General features: G+C 49.3%; 1 protein-coding gene across 1 annotated transcript in view; it reads right to left on the reverse strand.

Moving 5' to 3' along the window:
• LOC129387973 (uncharacterized) overlaps positions 1-23,950 on the reverse strand; it is a 176,720-nt gene that overhangs the window by 54,821 nt on the left and 97,949 nt on the right. The window contains exons 3-4 of the mRNA XM_055077865.2: positions 18,029-18,122; positions 14,711-14,907 (exon numbers count right to left, since the gene is read on the reverse strand). Of these exons, the coding sequence (XP_054933840.1) occupies positions 14,711-14,907; positions 18,029-18,122 (291 nt within the window). The remainder of the gene's footprint in view (positions 1-14,710; positions 14,908-18,028; positions 18,123-23,950) is intronic.

A 23,950-nucleotide genomic window follows, 5' to 3' on the forward strand; every position in this document is an offset into this window, starting at 1 on the left:
GTCCGCGAGGAGCTACAGCGACATGACGAACAGGCACGTTATGCGGCGCCACGTTACAGCTCCTCCGTTTTCCGAGACACTCTTTGGGAACCCCCTTCGGCTACTTGGAACCACTCGGTGAACGTCGCGGATCTTAACGGCTCCAGAGACGAACCGCATTACATTGCGACCGAACCACCACGCAATGATTCGCCCCCTCAACGTTTTGATCCACGCCCACGCAACTTTCGTCCACGAAGACTCGTCGCTACCTACGACTTTCAAGGGGAAGAGCCTCGTTACCCTCAACCGATGTCTTCGGCAGAATACTTCAACCCGCATTCTGAAGTTCGCCCTTCGCCAGTGTGTTACTGCTGCGGCATGCCTGGCCATATAGCTAGGTACTGTAGCCGACGCCGAGCATCGAACTACGGATCGTCAGCGCCGACTATGCGGTCTAGCGGTCGTACACTGCGCACTCAGTGGCCAGGAGACTCCACTTCAGGAAGCCACTTTCTAGAGGACCGATGCAGCGCCCAGGAGACCTACCTTGGAGAAGAAAGAACCCGGAACCGCTACCGCTCCCCTGCCTCCGACCGTACTCTGACGCCACCACCAGCCTTCCGAGCCTCCCGATCACCATCCCCTCGGCCGCGATTCACGTCACCATCGCCTCGGCGCCGTTTCGTGTCGCCCCCGCCGGGAAACTAGCCAGCGCGGCCGATGGAGGTGAGGTCGCTGGAAAATGTGTGCTGCCGACTCAACTGCCTCCAACTATTTTCATGCTAAAGAATAAGGTTCATGTACTGATTGATGGGGTCTCTACAATGGCTTTAGTCGACACGGGAGCAACTGTCTCGGTCATGAGTGTGGGGTTTAAAGGCCTTCTGGGACGCAAGGTTATGTTTCGTTGGGACCAGTGCACAAGTTTCCGTGGAGTCAGTGGTGAATCATTATACCCGGTTGGTGTGTGTAACGTGGATGTGTCATTGGGTGGGAAAGTTTTTAATGCAGAGTTTACTGTTCTTCCTCGCTCCTCGCATGACGTGATTCTGGGGATTGACTTTTTGCAATTGTGTGGTGCGAATGTTGACTGCCGGACGGGAGAACTCAGTGTCGACACCAGTGTTTCACCTGTGCTCTTTGAAGGTGAAGCTTGCCCGGAGAGTGTGCTGTGCGTGTCTGAGGATACAGTTGTGCCCGCCTTATCCGCGATGCGTGTTGCCGTCGCCTGTTCATCTCCGGCTCCTATCTCGTTCGACGCTGCAGTGGAACCTGTACATCGGAACTGCCTCAAGAAAAACGTGTTAGTTCCGCACTGCGTAGTCTCAGTGACCAATGGATGCGCGGGGCTGTGGGCGCTAAACTGTTCCACTGAAGCGGCAGTGCTACCTCAAGGCCTAAAGATTGCCACGTTTCAGGAAGACTCGCCCGTATCGGTGGCAGTACTTACAGAGCTCCCCGATGGAGGAGCAACCAGTGTCTCGAGCCCCGGGAGCTCGAAGATACTTTCCATGATTGACAAGTCACTCAGCGATCACGAGCGTCGAGTTTTGATGGCCCTGCTTACGAAACATACCTCGGTATTCGACTTTGCGCAGCACGATGGCCCGCCATCAATTCCTGCGTCCAGAACTCGTCACCGCATCAACACAGGAGCCGCCCAGCCAATCCGACAAAAACCCTATCGTGTATCTCCGTCAGAACGCAAGATAATCAGTGATCAGGTCCAAGAAATGCTATGCAAAGGCGTCATTCGAGAATCATCTAGTCCTTGGGCAGCACCCGTGATATTGGTGAAGAAGAAAGACGGTACGTGGCGGTTCTGTGTTGATTACCGTCGCCTAAACGCCGTCACTAAGAAAGATGTATATCCGCTCCCACGAATTGACGACGCCATCGACTGTCTCTTTGCGGCATCTTACTTTTCCTCAATCGATTTACGGTCAGGTTACTGGCAAATTCCTATACACAAGGACGACAGAGAAAAGACAGCATTTGTAACACCCGACGGACTATTCGAGTTTAACGTGATGCCTTTCGGGTTGTGTAACGCACCTGCAACGTTCGAAAGGTTCATGGACACGATATTACGCGGCTTAAAATGGGAAGTTTGCATGTGCTACTTAGACGACGTTGTGATCTTCGGGCGAACGTTTAATGAGCACAACAAACGTTTGGATTTGGTCTTGAACTGCTTGGAGAAAGCGGGCCTTGTACTCAATTAAAAAAAATGCCGTTTTGGGGAACGACAAACTCTTGTGCTAGGCCATCTCGTCGCTAAAGAAGGCATCCGACCAGATCCACAAAAGACTGCGACCGTAGAAGCATTTAGAGTACCCAACTCTGTCAAGCAGTTAAGAAGTTTCTTGGGCTTGTGCTCCTATTTTCGCCGATTCATTCCCCGGTTTGCTGACATGGCTCATCCCCTTACACGCCTTCTCCAAAAAGGCGTTCCCTTTGAGTGGACTGCAGATTGCGACTCATCGTTTCGCCAGCTCAAGTTCCTGTTGACATCCCAACCAATTCTTCGGCACTTTGATCCTTCATCACCAACTGAAATTCACACCGATGCCAGCGGCGTAGGCATCGGTGCTGTGCTAGTTCAGCGTGTTGACGACAGTGAGCACGTGATCTCTTACGCTAGCCGGTCCTTGAGCCGTTCCGAGCGCAACTACACAGTCACCGAACAAGAGTGTCTGGCGGTCATCTTCGCCGTGCAACGGTTTCGTTCGTATCTCTATGGGCACCCCTTTACTGTGATAACAGATCATCATTCGCTATGCTGGCTTGTGAATCTGCGGGATCCCTCAGGACGACTAGCGCGCTGGGCCCTCCGTCTACAGGAATACGATTTCGTTATTTGCTACAAAAGTGGCCGACGACATGCTGACGCTGATTGTCTCTCTCGGATGCCACTTCAAACAACTGAATGTGATGCGGACAATTTTGATGAATACATCGCTTTTGTGGCCCCGGAATTTCCGGATATGGGTACCGTCATATCCGAGCAGCACAAGGACGAGAGCTTACAACCGCTCTTCGCGGCAGCACAGGAGTCACCTGCAGGCAGTCGCTTTCGCCTACGTGATGGTGGCGCGCTGTATAAGAAGAGCTACTCGACCACCGGTGCACGCTACCTTTTAGTTGTCCCCAAGAACCTTCGCCACCAAGTATTACACGCCATGCACGATGACCCAACTTCCGGTCATCTTGGTTCCACACGTACACTCTACCGGGCTCAAGAACGTTTTTACTGGCCTAAGATGCGGAAAGATATCGAACGGTACGTCGCCAGCTGCTCTCAATGCCAGCGCTACAAGCGTCCGCCACAAGCGCCACATGGCCTGCTTCAACCAGTTCCCCCTTCTAGCGTCCCCTTTGAGCAAGTTGGTATAGATCTTCTGGGCCCTTTCCCGCGATCCTCCAAGGGTAATCGTTGGGTTATCGTTTGCGTAGATCACCTTACCCGCTATTGTGAGACCGCCGCATTGCCATCGGCCACAGCTACAGAAGTTTCTATCTTCTTGCTGGCTAACGTTATACTCCAACATGGACCTCCTCGCATAGTAATCAGCGATCGTGGGCGACAGTTTACCGCGGACGTGGTTGAAGAAACCCTTCGTCTGTGTTCATGTAGCTTCCGCCATTCTACGCCCTACCATCCACAAACTAATGGTCTGGTCGAGCGCACAAACAGAACGCTTGCCAACATGCTATCCATGTACGTCGATTCAGCACACAAGAATTGGGACAGTATCTTGCCTTTCATTACCTATGCCTTCAATACCGCGAGACACGAGACCACTGGTTACTCACCATTTTTCCTTCTGTATGCTCGTCCGCCGCGCTACACCCTCGACACCATATTTCCCTACTTCGCTCATGACAACGAATCAATTGATGAGATCCTATGTCGAGCAGAAGAAACGCGACGCCTCGCTAGGCTACGCACCCTAGCATCGCAGGACCGGTCCAAGATCCGCTATGACGGGCGTCACCGCCACGTTTCCTTCGATCCTGGGGACCTTGTGTGGCTCTGGACGCCGTTGCGGAAGCGTGGCTTGTGCCAGAAGTTTCTCGCTCACTACGTCGGCCCTTACGTTATTCTGGAGCGCTCAGCGAAGTAAACTACCGCATTGCGCGTCTCACGAGCAGTGGACGACGCTCGGCCAAGGCTGAAGTGACGCACGTCGCGCGTCTGAGGCGTTACAACCCACGAGATGACTGACTCGCCCGGCGGGCTTCGTCTGCCAGCGGGGATATGTCACAAGCTGTCATGAACCACGCCTGCCGCGGAGACAACGAGAAGAAAGAAGAGAACGACGTTGGCCAAGCTGCCGCGAGACCGCTCTTCAACAACCGCGCCTATCAACCAGATTCATCTGGTTCTGCGTTAAACACCTCGTGTGTAACAATATATATATATATATATATATATATATATATATATATATATATATAGATATATATATATATATATATATATATATATTGCCGCTAGGTGTCACGAGCCAGCGCTGAGAAAGAAGTTGGGACTGAAACGCGCGGTCGGCAAGACACGGGCGCTGTAGTAGAAGTAGAAGCTGAGGACGCCGGCTTGAATTATTGCAGGCCATCTTGTACAACTGTCTGCCTCACCGACGCCGGGTACATCTTCCATTGTCTTTTCGTGACAAAACTGGTGGAGGTGCGGGGTACGGTCATCCGATGCCACAAACCCCTCCTGGTAGCAGGAGTACCAGCCCTATACTAGTGGACACCCCTGTTCACCGGGCAAGCAGGGGAATCCGAGGAGTGCCTCCGGAGCTTGATCATATCTCCGCAACAACATCGACGCCCCCACACACCGGTATGGAAGGAACGTCGACGTCCCTACTGACCATTAGGCAAGGTACGGCCACAACGGCATCTCAGTATCTGCCGCAGAATCTCCGAGTGCCGAAAGTGTTCCACGGGAATATCTTCGAGGATGTAGAAGACTGGTTAGTCCAGTTTGAGCGCGTTGCCGAGATAAACGAATGGAGCGACGCGGCGAAGCTAAGGAACGTACATCTACTTCAGCTTGGAGGACGGTGCCCGCACTTGGTACGAGAACCGAGAAGGGCTCATCAAATCGTGGCTCGAGTTCCGTCGTGCCTTGCTGGAGACCTACACCAATGCTGATCGCCGCGAACGAGCCGAGCGGGAGCTCCAATCCTGCATTCATCTGCCGAACGAGAGCGTGACGTCGTACGTCGAGGATATGACGCGCCTCTTCCGTCGGGTGAACCCAACCATGCCCGAGGAAGAGAAGCTGCGCCATCTAATGCGCGGAGTTAAGGAACAGCTATTTGCTGGCCTTGTTCGAAGCCCGCCGAAGACCGTGGCTGAATTCTTAACCGAAGCCACCCCGATGAAAAAAATGTTACACCAGCGCTCAGCTCTCTATGAAAGGCAATTGAACGCAACTTCATCTTCGGACCAGCGCTCAGCTCCGTATGACAGGCACGCGAACGCTGCTTCACTGACGGACGCGATTTCCTTTGGAAACGTGGACGTTCTCCGAGACCTTATCCGCTCTGTGGTGCGTGATGAGCTTCAACGGCTCACCTGCCCGCCTCAGCCCACGCTAGGTTCCATTTCTGCGCTTGTGAGGAATGAAGTGCAGCAAGCGATCCAAGGTCCCGTTCTAAGCAGCAATGCACCACCTGTGACAGCACAGTTGCAGCGGCCGTCGTATGCGGAAGTTTTGAGGCGAGTCCCTGCCCCCGCTCCGACCCATTTCGACCCCGCCACGTCTTACGCCGCGTCATACGTCCCGCCACTCCCATCAGTGCAACCGATCCAACGTATGGAGGGTCGACGCCCGCTCGAAAGGAAATCTGACGTCTGGCGTACCCCGGACAGAAGGCCTCTGTGCTATCATTGTGGAGAAGCCGGTCACGTATACCGCGATTGCCCATACCGCCGCCTCGGACTGCAAGGTTTTGCCGCGGATTCGCCAAGGCCCAGATATGGCGAAAGGCCTAGGGCAATTGAAGAATACCTTAACCAGCAGGGTATGCCACTGTTCCCGCGGCGGCAGTCGCGCTCGCCGTCACCCAGGCGTTCTTCCCCCGCTCCTAGAAGCCCTCCAATGGCAGCGCAGAGACGATCGCCAAGCCCTCGCCGGGAAAACTAAGAACAGCGACCTTCGGGGGTGAGGCCGCTGATAATCGCCCTTCCGAAGACCTCCCATCGACGCGAGCACGGTCTATTCAGCACGATTCAACGTCGACGGCAGCCGAACTCAGCGACAGACTCTCGCTAGGCATACCTGTTGTGCTCGACGGCCGCCACGTTAGTGCTTTATTGGACACGGGGGCCGACTACTCAATCTTGAACGGGAAACTAGCGATGGAACTTAGAAAAGTTATCACGCCCTGGTCAGGAACACAAATTCGTACTGCTGGCGGGCATATCGTAACACCGTTGGGCATGTGCACGGTCAGAGTACAAATTCGTGGGTCCACGTTTCCAGCCAGCTGCCTTATACTCCGCGATTGTTCTCGGGACCTCATCTTGGGCGTCGACTTTCTGCGAGAGTACGGTGCCATTACAGACCTCCGGGAGCGCACAGTGACTTTTCCGACAGAGAGATCAGCGAACAGTCGCGACAATTGCCGACGTAACGCGCTTCGGGTTTATGCCGACAGTGTAACGTACTGTACCACCACGCACAAGGGTCCTGGTAGCGGTCGTATGCGACGATCTGTGTGACGGCGAAGCTGTTGCAGAGGGCAATTTCTCTCTTATGCTGACTCATGGTGTATGTGCAGCCCGCAGTCTCATTATGCTCCGAGGCGGACTTTCTGCGCTCCTCGTGACGAATTTCAGCCAGGAACATCGGCACCTATGCTATGACGAAGAAGAACCCAGCTCAGACACTCAGCAATATCGACATCAATTCAGACCTTTCGGAGGAAAAGCAGAAAGCGCTGCGCAAGTTGCTCCTTCTGTTCAAGGAGTGCTTCGCATCTGCTTCTAAGGTACGCCAGACGCCCATCACGAGACATCGAATAATCACGTATGACGATTCTCGTCCCATATGACAACTGCCTTATCGCGTATCGGCGAAAGAACGCATCGTGATTAATGCACAAGTGAAAGAAATGCTTGACGATAACGTCATAAAACCATCCCAAAGCCCTTGGTCATCGCCGGTGGTCCTTGTCAAAAAGAAAGACGGAACGCTTAGGCTCTGCGATGACTATAGAAAGTTGAACAACGTCACAAAAACAAAAGACGTTTATCCGCTTCCGCGGATCGATGATTCGTAAGATCGACTGCGGCGAACCAGGTATTTTCATCCATAGATCTGAAGAACGGATATTGGCAAATCGAAGTTGACGAACGAGATCGCGAAAAAACTGCCTTTGTTACCCCGGATGGACTGTACGAATTTAAAGTACTTCCATTCGGCCTGTGTTCTGCACCGGCCACATTCCAGCGAATGATGGACACTGTACTGATGGGTCTGAAGTGGCACAGCTGTTTAGTATACTTAGATGACGTCGTCGTGTTTGCGGCGACCTTCGAAGAACATCTGAAGCGTTTAGAGGCGGTACTTGAGGCGCTCCGCTCCGCTAATGTCACACTAAAGCCAGAAAAGTGTCAGCTCGGTTACGATGTGCTGAAGTCTCTCGGGCATGTTGTGAACGCCGACGGCGTCCAGCCTGACCCAGACAAAACATCTGCTGTTGCTGCTTTTCCAACTCCTCGTGACAAGAAAGCAGTACGTCGCTTTCTCGGTCTGTGTGCGTACTATCGTCGCTTCATCGCTAATTTCTCCCGGATCGCCGAACCACTCATACGCCTCACGCGAGAAGACACACCCTTCGTTTGGACGGATGAGCAGGACGCAGCTTTCACCGAGTTACGGCAACGCCTGCAGAAATCACCCGTCCTCGCTCACTTTGACGAGGACGCCGACAGTCGCACCCTTTCACGCGCCGAAATCAACTACTCCACCTCCGAGAAAGAGTGTCTAGCGGTTCTGGGGTCATCATGAAATTTCGGCCTTATCTATACGGTCGCCCTTTCAAGGTGGTGACAGACCACCATTTCCTGTGTTGGTTAGCCAACTTACGAGACCCATCGGGGCGACTTGCTCGATGGAGTCTCCGTTTGCAGGAGTTCGATGTTACCATCGTTTACAAATCGGGCCGCAAACACGAAGATGCCGACACATTGTCGCGAGCTCCCGTCAAAACTTGCGATAAGGATATGGACGAAGACGGCGCATTCCTTGGGGCCCTCACCGCATCTGACTTGATCATACGGCAGCGCGAGGACGCCGAAATACGCCCTCTCATCGACCACCTAGAAGGCAAGAATGCTACAATCCCATGACACATTTCGCGCAGTCTCTCGACCTTCTGCCTGCGAAAGGGTGTCCTCTACAAGAAAAACTCGAGTGCCAGCGACAAAGAGTATCTTTTGGTCGTACCTGCCGCCCTTCATGATGACATTCTCCTAGCCTGACATGATGAGCCCACGTCTGGACACTTGGGATTTTCACGCACTGTTGCAAGAGTACACCAGACGTACTACTGGCCCAGACTTTCTACCACGGTGAAGCGTTACGTGCAAAGCTGCCGTGAGCGTCAACGCAGGAAATCGCCATCTTTGAAGCCCGGGGGGGTTACTCCAACTCATCGCACCACCTAGCGCGCCGTTTGATCAAATCGGCATGGATCTTGTGGGACCCTTTCCCTTGTCATCCAGCGGAAACAAGTGGATTATAGTCGTCAAGGACTATCTAACACGCTACGCCGAGACGAAAGCTGTACAACGTGCCACGGCCTACGAAGTTTCCCAGTTCTTTATCGATCACATAGTCCTCAGACATGGTGCCCCATCACATGTCATCACCGACAGAGGCACTGCCTTTACAGCCCAACTGATAGAGGACATATTCGAGCTGAGCTGTACGCAGCATCGCAAGGCGACTGCCTATCATCCGCAGACCAACGGACTGACGGAGCGGCTAAACAAAACCATTGCTGACATGCTGTCTATGTATGTGGACGTCCAGCATGAAACATGGGATCAAGTCCTGCCATACGTTACATTCGCGTACAACACCGCCATTCAGGAAACCACACGATTCACACCGTTCCGTCTTGTCTACGGGCGCGAGGTCCAGACCACGCTAGACGCTATGCTCCGACGACACCGACGCATCACTTACTTCCGACGCCGGGCAACTTACTCAACACGCCGAGGAAGCTCGTCAACTCGCGCGCATACACATCGCGAAGCAGCAGAGTACAGACGCACGACGCTACAACCTTCGACATCGGCAAGTCGAGTACCAGCCAGGTGACCAAGTCTGGGTGTGGACTCCAGTCCGTCGCCAGGGGTTGTCTGAGAAGCTCCTTAGTAGATACTCTGGAGCCTACAAAGTGATACGCTGCGTTAGTGAGGTGAACTATGAGGTCATTCCCGGCGCCTCGACGTCGACAGCACCACTCAGAGATAGTGCATGTTATTCGCCTCAAGCCGTATTTCGCGCGTTCCGGCGCCGCTCCTGCCTCATACGACTTCCACACTTCCTCTTTCTAGTTTAGTAAGCATCGGGTCGATGCCTTTCTTTTCGCGGGGGAATAATGCCGCTAGGTCTCACGAGCCAGCGCTGAGAAAGAAGTTGGGACTGGAACGCGCGGTCGGCAAGAGACGGGCGCTGTAGTAGAAGTAGAAGCTGAGGACGCCGGCTTGAATTATTGCTCGCCATCTTGTGCAACTGACTGCCTCGCCGACGCCGGGTACATCTTCCATTGTCTTTTCGTGACAATATATATATACGTATATGTATATACGTGTGTGTGTGTGTGTGTGTGTGCGTGTGCGTGTGCGTGTGTGTGTGTGTGTGTGTGTGTGTGTGTTGCATTTGAAAAACTTCGTGTGACCTCGAAGAGTTAATCACTGAAGTGGCCGCTCTATACGAGAATTTACAAGAACTCATAGTCGGAGACAGTTTTATTTCACAGCCTCAGTCCTCTCCCACAACTAAGAATATGGCGTCTCTTGGTGGCGTAATCTTCCTTCGTGTAATTGTCGTATGCTTCGCTATCACTAATACTGCTTCGCCTTTCCGGCAAAACTGCAGCCTCTCTCTGTCTTTTTTTTTTTTCTGTGAGTCCGAGTATAAGCGCTCCTGCGCATGACGAAAAAAAATTAATTATGGGGTTTTACGTGCCAAAACCCCCAGTTGATTATGAGGCACGTCATAGTGAGGGACTCGGGAAATTTGCTCCACCTGGGGTTCTTTAACGTGCACCTAAATCGAAGTACACAGGTGTTTTCGCATTTCGCCGCCATCGAAATGCGGCCACCGTGGCCGGAGTTCGATCCCGCGACCTCGTGCTCAGCAGCCCAACACCATAGCCACTGAGCAACCACGGTGCGTTCTGCGCGTGACTGCTGTTGATTTCGAGTGAACGCGGCTTGGCCTCATTTCGGTTACTGAATGAATTATACAGGGTGCCCCAACTCTAATTAATGCACCAAGACTTAAAAAAATAGCAGTTGCATTACTCGAAGAAAACCTAGTGCATATTGTTCCCAGTGCAGTGGAGTAGCCGCCGGTAATTCTTTCGTTTCTGAGATTTAATTCGGTAATTGCAAAAATTTTCTAACTCGAGAACTACTGTCCTGGTTATGAAAGTGTCAATGAGGCATTTTTAGGCACGCCCAGGCACCTCCAAATGACATCTAAGTGCTGTGTTTTCAGCGACGTACTAATTGCGTGCAATGCTTTTCCGACTGGCAAACAAACCTAACGAAATATGAAAAATACCCCTTGACTGCGCTCCCACCCGCATTATAAAGCAGCGCCCTCAAATAGGCTGATTGGAAGCAACTGCATTGTCTGTTGCAAACCCGAAGAAACAGCGCATCACCTTGATAATGTTACGGAAGAAGCACCGACAGCAGGTTTCTCGGCTTTGGAGATATTCCATCCTCTCTACATCAGACTTATTATCCGTCTCTCAAGGCCGACTGATCACATTGATGACAAAAGCCCATTGATAACGCGGCCGAAGCGCCACTCTGACCACGGACGAAACGCGAAAAGCAATAAAAAGCAAAAAAGCAAGCAAGGCCTAGCATATTTCAAAATCTCGGCTTTCCTTGCACCGTATCGACATAGTGAGCGCGCAGCTATATTTCGCGCCAGAAACTCGCTTTGGACCAAAGCCAAATTAAAGTGAAGTTTTTAGTTTTCATAAGAGTGCATACGTGCTGCAAAAACAGGTTCACGGCATAAAATAAAAGGGAAATAAACTGACCGGGAACAGACCCACGTGTTGAGAAAAGGCAAAATCGATGCGCTCAAGAAAGTAAGTAACCACTTCTATAGATAAATGAGCGGAATTGGCAATCGGGACGCATGAACAAAAAACAAAAAAAAAATATTCATAAGACTGCAGTGTGCGCTTATTATCTATGAATTCGTAAGCGCCGTTGAACACCAGCTGCTGCCTAGAGGACATGTTCGAATAGGTCTCCTTCGCAGACTAGGAGTCAAAGATGGAGTCCTTAGCTGCAGTTTCTTGAAGCTGCCGATTTGTCTCAGGCTTTGATCATTTCTGATTATAGTTGACGCGTTTGGTCTACCGCCACACTTTCGTGACTGATATATATTTGGGCCTTCCTCTTTTTTTTACCTTGTGCTCATTAGAAAAAGACATGGCGACTGGGACAAAACAAAACGCACCTTTAAAAATTTGCACTGACATTGTCAATTCGCTTTTGTTGTGATAGGTTTTGTGGCAAAAAAAAACAATACAATCCGTGCACTTTATCTACACTAAGAAAAAAGCTATCACACCTTGTTTCCAACTAACACCAAACGCGACGTGTTACTTAAGCCAAGGCGTAGCAGATAAGGCACTAGCTCGATCGCGATGTTTTACAGCGAAGCTGTACATGGCTAACCGATTCGTCCGTCCGTCCGTCTGTCGCCTGTACGCCGAAAACTTTTCCGGCGCAACCCCATGCGAATACACGAAAAAAAAAAAATAAGCGAAAGAGAGGCGCGCAACAGTTTCTCTCCGGCTCCGAAATGAGTAGGCCACGCGTCATACGTACTCCTGAGGAGCAGGCAGCTTTCGATCATCAACGCCGCGAGCAGAACCAAGAACGAGCTCGTCTACGCCGTCCCAATGCCGCAACCCAGGCACAGAAACAGGCTCGTGCAGCCGAGCGCGAGCAACAACTGCGTAACGAGGATCTGGCAGCCTACCAAGCTGTCGTTTAATGAACCGTCGGAATTAACCCAGTGATAAACACCAGGGCCGCACGTTTCACCTTCGCTGGTTAACCATCGGTACGGAGTGCTTAATTGGGCGGTGATTTTTTCTTTATTTCCTTCATTTCGGTCCGGCTAACTCAGAGCCTGTTAAAGGGCTCTGCTTTATGTTGCGTGTGGGAGCGCAGTCATGTGGTATTCGCCATATTTCGCAGGGTTTATTTATCAGTCGAAAAAAATTAGTACGCTTTAGTACGTCGCCGAAGATCCCGCAGTTCGATGTCCCTTGACTGTGCCTACAAATGCCTCATTGACGATTTGATAATTATGATAGTACGTCTCGAATTCGATAATTAACTACAATTACCTAATAAAAGCTCAGCGACGAAAAAATTACTGGCGGCTACTCCACTGTACTGGAAACAATATGCACTAGGTTTTGTTCGAGTAACGCCTTGCTTTTTTTTTTAAATCTTGCTGCACGATAGTTAATTGTGAGACTCTGTATATATTTATGATCTCTGCATGCAAGTGACAATGTTTCCATCCCTAATAAATTATTATAAATGTTTTTTACATGGTCATTAGCTTTGTTTACTGAAAAGAGGAGCGATACTCAGACGCATATACTTTACGTGCATTTCCCACGCCGTTGATAAAGGACTCTGCCGAAGGGGTCACTAACGTCTACAGGTATTTTTCAGGGTCAAAAAAGCACGCAAAGCATTTTGAAGCGAGGTGAACATACAGCAACATATTCATTCTCCAGGCATAAGCGATACGTACCTTCAGAAATAATTGTTAATTGGTTACCTGCTTTTGTTTAAAAATATAATAAACGTTGTCCTGTGTATATATTTAAATATATTGTATATGTGCATGATGTTTACAGTGGAAATTTAAAACAATGTTGAAGGGAGAAAATACAGATGAGGCAGCCGCCGCTGGTACTTCTAATGCGCTTGTTTTCCTATTGTCAGTATTTGCAGAAATAAAGCAAAGTATGAATCAAAAGGCGTGCACGTCCGCGCCAACAATGATGCAGTAAGCTATTAGCCACAAGAAAATTTTAAGTGAAAAGGAGGAGGCAAGTCAAAAGAAACCTAAAAAAATTTGGGTGACAATACTCTGGCAATGACATGTTAGGTTGGGGGGGGGAGGGGGGTTAGGCTTCAGCATCGCCGAGGGGGGGGGGGGGGGGCTAACCCCCCCCCCCTACCCCTGCTAAACTCCGGAGGGGACTCGGGCCCCGGAGCCCCCCCCGTAGTCGGCGCCTATGCCTACAGCCTGAGTATACCTCCACTATCCGTTAGAGTTTGTAATTACCCAGCTAAAATGGAGATGCACAAAGCAGCGTTAACGGATCACTACGTCCATGCGACCTCGAAGAGACGGGGCTTTTACAGTCGAGCAGTCATCCTAAATTTATTGATTCACCTGAGTGTGCAGACGGGCCCGATACGATTTTTTGACGCCGCGTGTCGCTCGAGGCAGCAAGCGAAGCTCCCCACGAAAGACGCACGAAGTATCGATCATAAGACCATTTTCATCTCGCTGCAACGGCAGCCTGCGCAGCACAGCCATGGTGTCACTAGCAATTTGTCCATTCCGGGGCGGCGGTCATGCCATCTACCAACAACGCCGCGGACCGGCTGCCGCTCGGACGATCTACTTCCGCTATACGTGGCTGCTCGGGAGCTAAAAGCCGTCGTGTCAGGCTAGCTGCCTTGGCCTTTGCAGGGGCAATTAAAGAGAATAGATATGGTGGCCAAGAGAGACAAGGGATCCGCTCCTGCCCACTCACACAAAACACAGCTACCGCCAGCTCTCTCAGAATTGTCTCCGCGCTAGCCTTATGTTCAAAATAAGAGTGTTAACTTCGTGTTCAGTGAACATGTTCAAAAGGAGGTAAAAAAAAAAAGAAAGGCTGGCGCAATGTTCCACAGTGCACTGTGCGAGGCACGAGCTCCGCAGCAGGCGGTTGCTGTGTATAGGGGTCAAAAATTCTGCGCCGTTGTCGTCGTTTGCAAAAATTGCAACGAGTTGCAAGCTGTCTACCGTGGTGTTTATAGACACGTGAACCTGATAATGCAGCTGATATACATTCAATGCATTCAGTTCATTGGTTTGTTCATCGAATCGCCGCCATTCCATGTATTCGAGTGCGTGTTTTCGCAGCGGGTTCTCCGCAGAGCACCCGTTGCCACGCGTTTTCGAAGGGCGCGTGCGTTTTTCCGCGCAGCACGCTGGGTGCTAAGCGCCTGCGCTGCCAGCCGCCCGTAAAGTTGCTATGCTTATGGTTGCGCAAACGCGTCTTGGTCGGTTCCAGTCCGCTCTCTTTACTAGTCCCGTGGTACACAGCCCGTAAGAGAGTCATTGTACCTCCCGATATACGTGACCACTCGTGGGGCGCGACAAGACACCCTGGAGGAGGCAGCCACGTTCCTCACTCACCAGCAGGATGCGGTTAAAGAGGGCCGCGAGTGGGCGCTGGAGCCGGTCGCCGTCCACGAGCAGCGTCAGCTCGATGATGGCCCCCAGGTGACGCTGAAGGCCGGACAGGATGCTGTCGAGGCACTCGGGGTTGTGCGCCATGCGCGTGAGCGCCGCCAGGCTCGCGTCCACCTTCTGACTGGCCGGCTCGACTTCTTCTGCGGAACCCGAGAAAACGAGAACGCGTCACGTTTGCCGCGTGACCATGTGTGCAGGAGTAACGCTGGGAAATTCGCGCGCGCCGGCTGTGAGACAACGAACGTCACTATACCTACCTGCTCTGCGTAGAAATAGAATAGCCTTTCTCTGCCCGCTGTTTGATATGCGATTATTTATCCGTTGAACAACGCTTTCATTGACGCTATGGTACCGCCGCTCGAGTACCTTAATGAACGATGAAATAATTCCTCCTCCTCTTACTACTACTACTACTACTACTACTACTACTACTACTACTACTACTACTACTACTACTACTACTACTACTACTAAGAATATGAAGAAAAAAGAACGGAAACAATTTGCATCCTCAGGCCTACAACTGGGCGTTAATAAACGTCTTAGTGGTGGCTATAGATATACAGAATAATTTAGACAACTTTGGGCTTAAATCGCGCTTAAATGTGACAATACGAGCATATCTGCATTCGGCCACCACCGCCAAGTGTCCATCATGGCTGAAAATGAAACCTACAATCTTTTCGTTCTTTATTAAATTACGAAGTGGCTGAGAGAATGGCTACTGAAAGACCTGCTCTCCCAACATCAGGAATAATGACGTTGATAATGATTATTATAGTAACTATAGTAACCAGCATTCAGAAGAAAGAAAATTAATCAATTCAAAATGAAATTGAAGGAATAATAACTGTTGACACAATCACATAATTGCACATTATACATAATTTCAGTAAGTGTTTCAGCCTTGTCCTTTCAGCAAAACAATGAACAGGGCTAGTTGGCGGACGTTCATGATTGCATTGCGCTTGGTGTTACAATGGCGGAAGAACTAATGGACGAACATATAGAGGAACAAGATGGCGTACGTGGCGCAAACTACCAACTCGTTTAATACTGTTAGAGAACACGCTTACATAAAAGGTGAGGGGAGCTGTGAAATATAATGTATGATGAGGTTACGACATGTGATGATGCGGTGGGCCGGAACAGCAGCCTGTTCCTTTACGTTCGCCCATTAGTTCTTTTGGCAGTGTAACACCAAGCGCAATACAATCATGTTTGCCCTTTCACTCGTTTGAAAATGTCGCATCGCTACAGTTCGCGACATGTTCAAATGAATGAGCAAGCGGCGCGATAAATTTGCTCAGTTACACCACGCCATGGCCTCTAAGCCACTGTTTTGAAATAGCTAGCGTTTTCACTCTGCCTCATAGAACTTTCGTTGCCGACAGCCGTTCGCTGCCCGGAGCAGTGAGTACACGGGCACAATTAGACACCCGCTGCTGAGCTATCCGCGCACACTATGTTACTCAAAGTGTCCTTTGATTAGTTTTTACAGCGCCGGATCCCAAGCGCTCTAACCTTCCTTTCATCACAACTCACTGGACTTCCCCAACCTGTCAAGAGCGCGGGGAAATTGCGTCCGCGCCGTATACCGCGTTGGCCGCTGTTTAGGCTGCATGTCAGGTGGGCTGCCTGGGCGCTGAACGAACAATATTATCCACCATGTTGGCTTTATGATTGACTCCCCAAGACGCCACTAAAGCTTTAAAGAAACTCTTCTGGGCCAAGCGTACGAAACGTGGCGTGGCGCAGTAAACTATTAATGCCAAGAATTACTTGGCTCGCTTCTCGGGTTTTTGTTCCTCACCAACGGCATTCGGCTGGACTCAGCCGCACACGGCGCGCCGCATCTTCAAAAGCCGTTGAAAGCGTGTCACTAAGCGTCCTTTCTCTCACCGTCTCTCGTACGCAGCAAGTATTGCGTCTATATCATGGCGCGTTGCGCGGGCACACGTTTCCTCGTGTTACGTACGCTGATGTATCGCGCTTTGCACGTCAGGTGGCCCCAGGCGTTCCCTCAATTAGTAATGCTCCTCCATAACGACCTACTGCCCTCGTGAGCTGGCCGATGTCTGTGATGTCTGAATTTCTTGTGTCCCAGAGTTCGCAGCAGTACCGGGTCGGGAGTATCGTTGATTACAATACGGAAGCGTATTTCAAGCGACAGCTTTTTTTTTTTTCTTCTTTTTCTTTGGCGAGTATACGTACATTTATAAATATCCGATGGTTGGTTTTAAACCCGATTCCCCCATCAGAGAAGCCCGATGCTCTAAACCTTAGGCCACGGACGCATTCTTAAGGAGGCGGAATAAAACACCCTTAACGCGCCCTCGGACAAGCCAGCGCGTCGAAACACTTGGCGCGTAAGCCGCGTTAGCCGCGTCGCATAACAAAAATTATAAAATGTTACAGTGCCCATCTTCTAGCTGACGATGGAGACAGAAGTTACAAGACGCGTTCACTCGCCGGAATTCGCTGCTTGTCTCTCGTCGTACTTTGGCGCTGTGTCGCGTTTCTAGAAGGTCGATCATGTCGTGTCTTACGATTCAACACGTTTTGTTTTGCTCATTAAAACTTCCACTTGATCTGTAGGGTCCACCATGGTGGGTGAAGCACGCGTTCATCGCTGAAATCTGCAGCCAGTAACTTGTAATGCGCCACTTTGCCTTGTCTCATGAAATTTTGGTGTACACCGATTTCTACAACGCGTGAGATCTGTATAATTTTTTTTTATTCGGAAGCCTTCTTTTAGGCACAATACAGAGGTACACGCATGATCAGAAAAAAAAAATTACGGGCTAGAGGCTCAGGGAAACAGCGAAAAAAGCGAATTTGCGGTACATTCGTCAGTGCATTCGTCAGTTTCAAATTGTCAGCGTGAGTTGCCAACGTTTTCTTTTTTCGCAGAACTCCTGCTTTGCATACTTTTGACCCCGGGTGCGTGCACTTTCCCAAATACACAAACAGATTTGTTTTAAGAAGGAAGTCACAATCCCGGAAATGCTTCCAACTCAAACATATTCGAGGATGACGCTGCGTCACTGCTCTTGAGACGTATGTTCATAGACGCAGAGAAAATATTCTATTGCCTGTTTGCGCAGCGTAAGCGGCGCTCTGGCGGCTGCGCTGCAAAAGCCAGAGGCACTCGTGTACAGAAGCACTGTGGTCTCTGGTACTTCCCCCGCAGATTTCAATGCAGGAATGCGCATAATTGTTGGGGGCAACGCTCAAACTGGCTTGGAAACTAAGGCTTACCAGCAGATGGTGTGTTGCACTTGGTTCTCAGTCTGCCATCGTCGCCGCTTTTGCGGCGGTTCAGCTTGGAACACTGGGGCTCCGCGCTGGGTACCTTAGAAAACCGAGAAAAAGAGAAACATCCGGGCATGTTATTTTTGTTCTCACACCTCTGTCGACCGGAGGGTTCCTTTTCAATTAGTAACAACGAGCGCACGCACACACACACGCACACGCACCCGCACACGCACGCACACACACGCACACACGCAAGTAGGTTTTAAGAAACGAACACTGTGCTTTGCTCAGAAATCAGCATCTTTCACCGCAATCTTTGCAGTACTTGCAAAGAGAATGCATAAATATGTAGCGCATTAATAGCTGCCCGAACAAAATAACAGCTTACTGGTTGTTTCTAACGGCCCAAGGCAATATACTCAGGCTATAAAGTAAAGCGTAGTTGGGGGCTGCAGATAGGTTTTGACCACCTGGACTGTTTTTCCTTCTCTCTCTTTAACGTGCACCCAAAGGATGGTGCAGAAACGTTTTCTATTTTTTTTTATTCAATATGCGTCCGCCGTCGCTCAGGGAACCATTCAGATCATTTCCTTCGCTCACTCGCTTATTTGCTTTTGTGCGTGCGCCCATTTGTGTTTTTGGTGTTCCAGCGGCTAATAGAACGAACTTTACTGTAAATAATTGCTTATTGTCTTTACCGACACAGCTACCGGTTTCACCTAATTTAGAAGTGAAAGCAAATGCATCAAATGAGCGTACGTAGGCAGGCAAGTATTAACATGAACTATATATAAAGTTGCGTGTTGGGATATGATAGTTTTTTTTTTTTAAGAAGTGATGCAGACCCATATAGAAAATGACCTACTTTGTTTCATTTCTGTTCCCCGCTATAAATAGCAGAAAGAAGAGCTCTTTTGCAAGAAACACAAAGCTCCAGCCCAGGAACCGGTTCTTCTTTTCCCTTATTTCTATATAAATTACGCAACAGCAGAACAAAGCAAGGTTATCGTCTGTTCAGGCTTTAACGGTTCAGATTCAATCAATTTAAATGTCATTTCCTCGGGATCAGGTGCGCGCTAAAACCAGTGCAACAGCGCAACGAATGGTCTGTGCAAACAAAGAGACTTTCGCTATCGACTGAGCGGGGCAGAAAGCAAACGAAACGGCTGCCAGAGAGCAGCCGGCGAGAGTGTTGCAGACAAAGAAGTAGGCAGGAAGAAAGAAAGAAAGAACATGGTCGCTGAAAAAGGGCAGACAAAAAGAGCCGAGCAAGAATCCAGCATGGCAACCCGCGCAATCGCGTCGAGAGAAATTCGCGAGAGCGAGAGCCTTCTCTTTTCAACTCGGCCCGGGCGAATCGAGAGGCCGTTTAGTTCTCGGTTGCCGCTGCGAGCCTCCCCCTCCCCCCCCCTCCCGTTTCGGGCGCGCGACTCCTTGATTGCGAACAAGCAGGGGAAGCCGGCGATTGCCCGACGCACGGAGTATATATATCGTGCACTAGACCGGCCGCCGCCTCAGTGGTTTAAGCTCGCCAGTTTACGACTGCAGCGGGCGTAAAACCTGGTCAACTCGCTGCGTTTACTCCTTTTTTTTTATTTTTGTGTTCCTTGCTTTCCGCGGCCACTCGACTTCTCTTTCCTTGCCGACCGTTCTTGCGCACCTTGACAACTCTTCATGTAGCGCGATCGCGCACTCCAAAGCGACTTTGACGACGCTGCAGCGGCTGGCATTTGCCGACCAGGTAAATAAAGCAGCAGCCGCGCTCGCCCAGACACCGAGATCCGCGGGTCTCCCTCCGGCGTGCCTCTCGCCCGCCGTCGATCATCAACTATTCAGGGCTCCCTTTCGGCGGGCACGCGGCTTTCTTCCTGGCGGACCCGACTCGCCGGACCTCCTCTCGCCAACTTGATGAAAAAGCGCCCCCGCGCGTGGCTAGGCCCGCAGTTCGGCCCACGCCGTGGTGGTGCATTATGTAGGCTGGCGGCGACCTCGCAGTGCTGCACCTCACGGTCGGCGGGGCTGCGATGCCTATCGCGCTGCACCCCTCCGCGGGCCCGGCGAGCAAAATGCATAGCCGGTCGTGATTTCCACTCGACTGAAGAAAGATAACAGGCTAAGTGAGACACAATGATATGGCTACTTGAAGTGCAACAAATACCCAGAGCCAAGGGAATGGATTGTTTCATTACTGGTGTCTCCTGTCTATTCCTCTCTCTCTCTTTCTCTCTCTCTGTTAATTTCCCGATGTAATATACGTCTGATGATGATACTGAAGTACAAAAGTGCACTGAGCTAAGACCGCTACACACCGTATACTCATGTGTGGAAACTAGATGGAAAGACATTATAATAGGGGACGGAGTATCCCTATGGTTTTGACTGTGGATATACTCAAGAGCAGAAGGCGTGCCAGGATTGCAGCTAAGCCAAGGTAAAGTCACTAAAGGAATTAACACACACAAATGAACATTATAATGGTAGACCTGCACACAGTTGTGGCCTTTTTTACGTTGTATCTAAATCGTTTTCATTTTTTTTTCTTTGAACGTTATTGGAGCTTACGTTATCGTAGTTAAGCAATGGGAATTATATTGCACGTATTATGTTAACCATACCAATTCTGTATTCACTTGATTCATATTGTTCTACTATATCTTTACTTTGTCCAGAGTGATGGTTTTTCAGTGTCTTAGATACATGTTTTTGCATAGCCAAAGCCTGTTCTAAAGTCATATCGCAACTGTACTTGTTTTGCATGTTGGAACTGGATGCCGTGAAAGCTGCTTTTTTAAAAATATTGATTGATATATTGTTTAAATATGAGTGCTGTACGATCTGTGTACGAGGGTGTTGGGTCCTCTGTTAGGCATTTTGCGTTTAGTCCCATAATCCTCTTGTTTTTGTCTGCAAGGAAACAATAAAACTAAAACTGAAAATTGAAACGCGAACATGTAAATCAAAGATCGAAGTCTAGCACAATAGCGGCAACTATTGAAGGTCAAGCACAACATAACGCTGCCCCGAACAAAGGAACATGTTAAAGGTCGCAAGAAACGTCGGCATGTCTTATCAATAAAAAAAATTCGGGTCACTGTACATGAATAGTCAAATTGAATAAGATAAAGACGCTGTGACATCACAAATCTTGGCATAGAAAGCAGGTGTCATTATAAGTAACCTAATGTCGACCCGTTCAAGGGAATATGAGAGCGTCAAATGCAATAATTTGCTGAACAGCCCCACGTCATGGTCTCTCAGCTGCCATTTCGAATAAGTCAGCATTTTGAGGTTACCTCATTATCCAATGAAGTACATATGGACTATACCAACAGCTACACCATGCAGACAATGCCTATCTTTCGCATTGCCTGTGCGACTTCATAGATCCCTTCAAGACTATAGAGATATTTAGAATTGGAGACCCAAGCCGCCTGAGGATAAAAAAAAAAAAAAAATACGGGCCGCAAGTGCGCATGCGCAGAACCCAAGCCAATCTTGGGTTCTTGCGTTCGCGTTGACCCAAGGCCCAAAAATCGAAAACTAGCGTGGGTCCCCAAGCTGTTTTAGGTCGCCCTCGCGGGCGACGAGAAATCGCGAGATAGCCAAGAAAGTCGTACGACTAACACAGTGATTACGTTTATTACATTTTTTTGTTTGCCATTTTTGCTCAAAATGCATGCTGCTCGTTTTCACTCATATATATATATATATATATATATATATATATATATATATTGCTATCAAGCACCTCTTTATTTTACCCGCTGCGGCGTCCCGAGCGCTCGACCGAACGCTGTCTGCGTTAGGCCCAATTCTCAAACTTTGCTGCTCCTCTAAACGCAAGAGCAGCCTACCCAACGCGGCTTGGGGACCCAGAGTCTTTGGTGCCTAATTCTAAAACGCTTTTATGTTCTGTAATTTCTCATTTGAACAGTTGGGCTATATTAGTCGCTGTACACTACAGAATTGAATTATTTAAGGTATTATATTGGTTATATGCAAGCCTAGCTGTACGCTCTACTTCCTTTTTTCGTAATTACAATACCGTCCGCTTTCTTTGTCCGCTGTGTAATGTCAGCGCTACGGTAGGCTGTATTCAAATCGTTTGCTCCCGTCTACCTACTCCGGAAAAAAAAGATAGATAGATAGATAGATAGATAGATAGATAGATAGATAGATAGATAGATAGATAGATAGATAGATAGATAGATAGATAGATAGATAGATAGATAGATAGATAGATAGATAGATAGATAGATAGATAGATAGATAGATAGATAGATAGATAGATAGATAGATAGATAGATAGATTACAGACGGACTAACTGAATAACCACTCTGAATCCTCATGGCCAACTGTGAGAGTATACCCTCATGGTGCCCTCGCGGTTATGTTAGAGCCACTCAGAGCTGCTCAACAAATTATCTCGCGAGTGCTTGCACCTCTCTCGTGTGGGCGCAAGCACTTGAAGTAAATTGAACTGAATTTTTAGCGTCGAGTGCTGTCGGTTGTTTCACTAATTGCGTGCTAGATATGCATGTTGCTTTAACATACCGCATTTCTTTGCCTTGTTCGACAAATTTTGACTGCTCTATAATGTCTCGGAAAATTGCGAGATATATTACAGTTAAAAAAATTTAATGCGGTAGCATTACACACGGACTTAACCCACTTTAGATATATCATCTCGTGGCCTAAACACGTGGGCAGAGCCCGAATGAAGCTCAGTCTAACCCACGTTATCAAAGCGCTAGCTGTCAAGAAGCAAGAATGCGAGAAAGTGGCACGTGACCCACGCTCCAGACGTTTCAGAGAGCGACTTTGCGCGAGCAGTTGGAGCATTGGACTGCCGTGTTGGAAGCCAGGTGTTCGATCGCACCATCGGTCACGCACTTCATTATAGCAGTATAGGCGAACTTTACCTACTTTAGGGGTATATCCTACCAGAAAACTCGACGTGCGTTGAGCGAGCGCCGTCACAGTGTACACGAAATCGCAGTTTTTTGAGAGATATGAGGTATACAAACATCACTTCGATAAATGAGAGCGTGCAAGCACGCTTGCATGCCGAAATATTGACAATCCATGTACGAGGATCGCACCTAGAGCGTTAGCGGTGCTAAGCTCTGGCCTGAGTTTTCGTTCTTTTTCTTCCCTCTCGCTTTTCTTTTCATCTACTGAGAGCGAGCGAGAGAGAGAGAAAGAAAAACTGTTCATGACCAGGCATCAAACCAACCGATTTCTTTGTTTTGAGGCGAGCCGATCACGCGCTACGTACAAATCAGGCATGCCTCGTGCAACACACGTGATTTGTCACATTCTCATACAACCACACGCGTGCTTCCTAGGACTTACAGTTATTTTAAAAAAAGAAGAAGAAAAAAAAAAACCCAGGAATCCGCTACGCGAATAAATCACGGCACTGCATTGGCGCCACGTCACAGTGCCTGCTCTACCATGCTCTGCTATATCTGAGGAGCGGCAGCGAATGCGGCAGCCAACGCGTGAAAGCAGTGATGACTTGTCAAATATGAAGACTCTGCCGTTGTAAGGAAATATGCTGAGCACAATAGCTTAAAGTAAATCGCAGATCCGAATGTTGGAGGCTCAGCGCATAGATAGCTCAAGGCTGAAAGGTTTGAAAACGCAAATGTGAGTAGTGAAGTCGGGATAAATGGACACTAAAAACAATACTAATAAATCAGTTTGGCTAATAAAGTATTCTATCAAAAATATATGATCAATCTTTTGCGACAGAAGGTTGACTCATAGTGAAAAAACGGGCCTAAACTGTCGTTCTTTTCTTTCTTTTTTTATTTCGAGTTGAAGCCTCAGGGCCGGTACGTCAATGTGACATCACGGGTTTCAATGTATATCCTCATATTTTTGTTATTTTGGTGATCAAAAAGCGTTCAAAACTTTTG

This window comes from Dermacentor andersoni, chromosome 1 (assembly GCF_023375885.2).
Source record: "Dermacentor andersoni chromosome 1, qqDerAnde1_hic_scaffold, whole genome shotgun sequence".
NCBI classification, from domain to species: Eukaryota; Metazoa; Arthropoda; class Arachnida; order Ixodida; family Ixodidae; genus Dermacentor; species Dermacentor andersoni.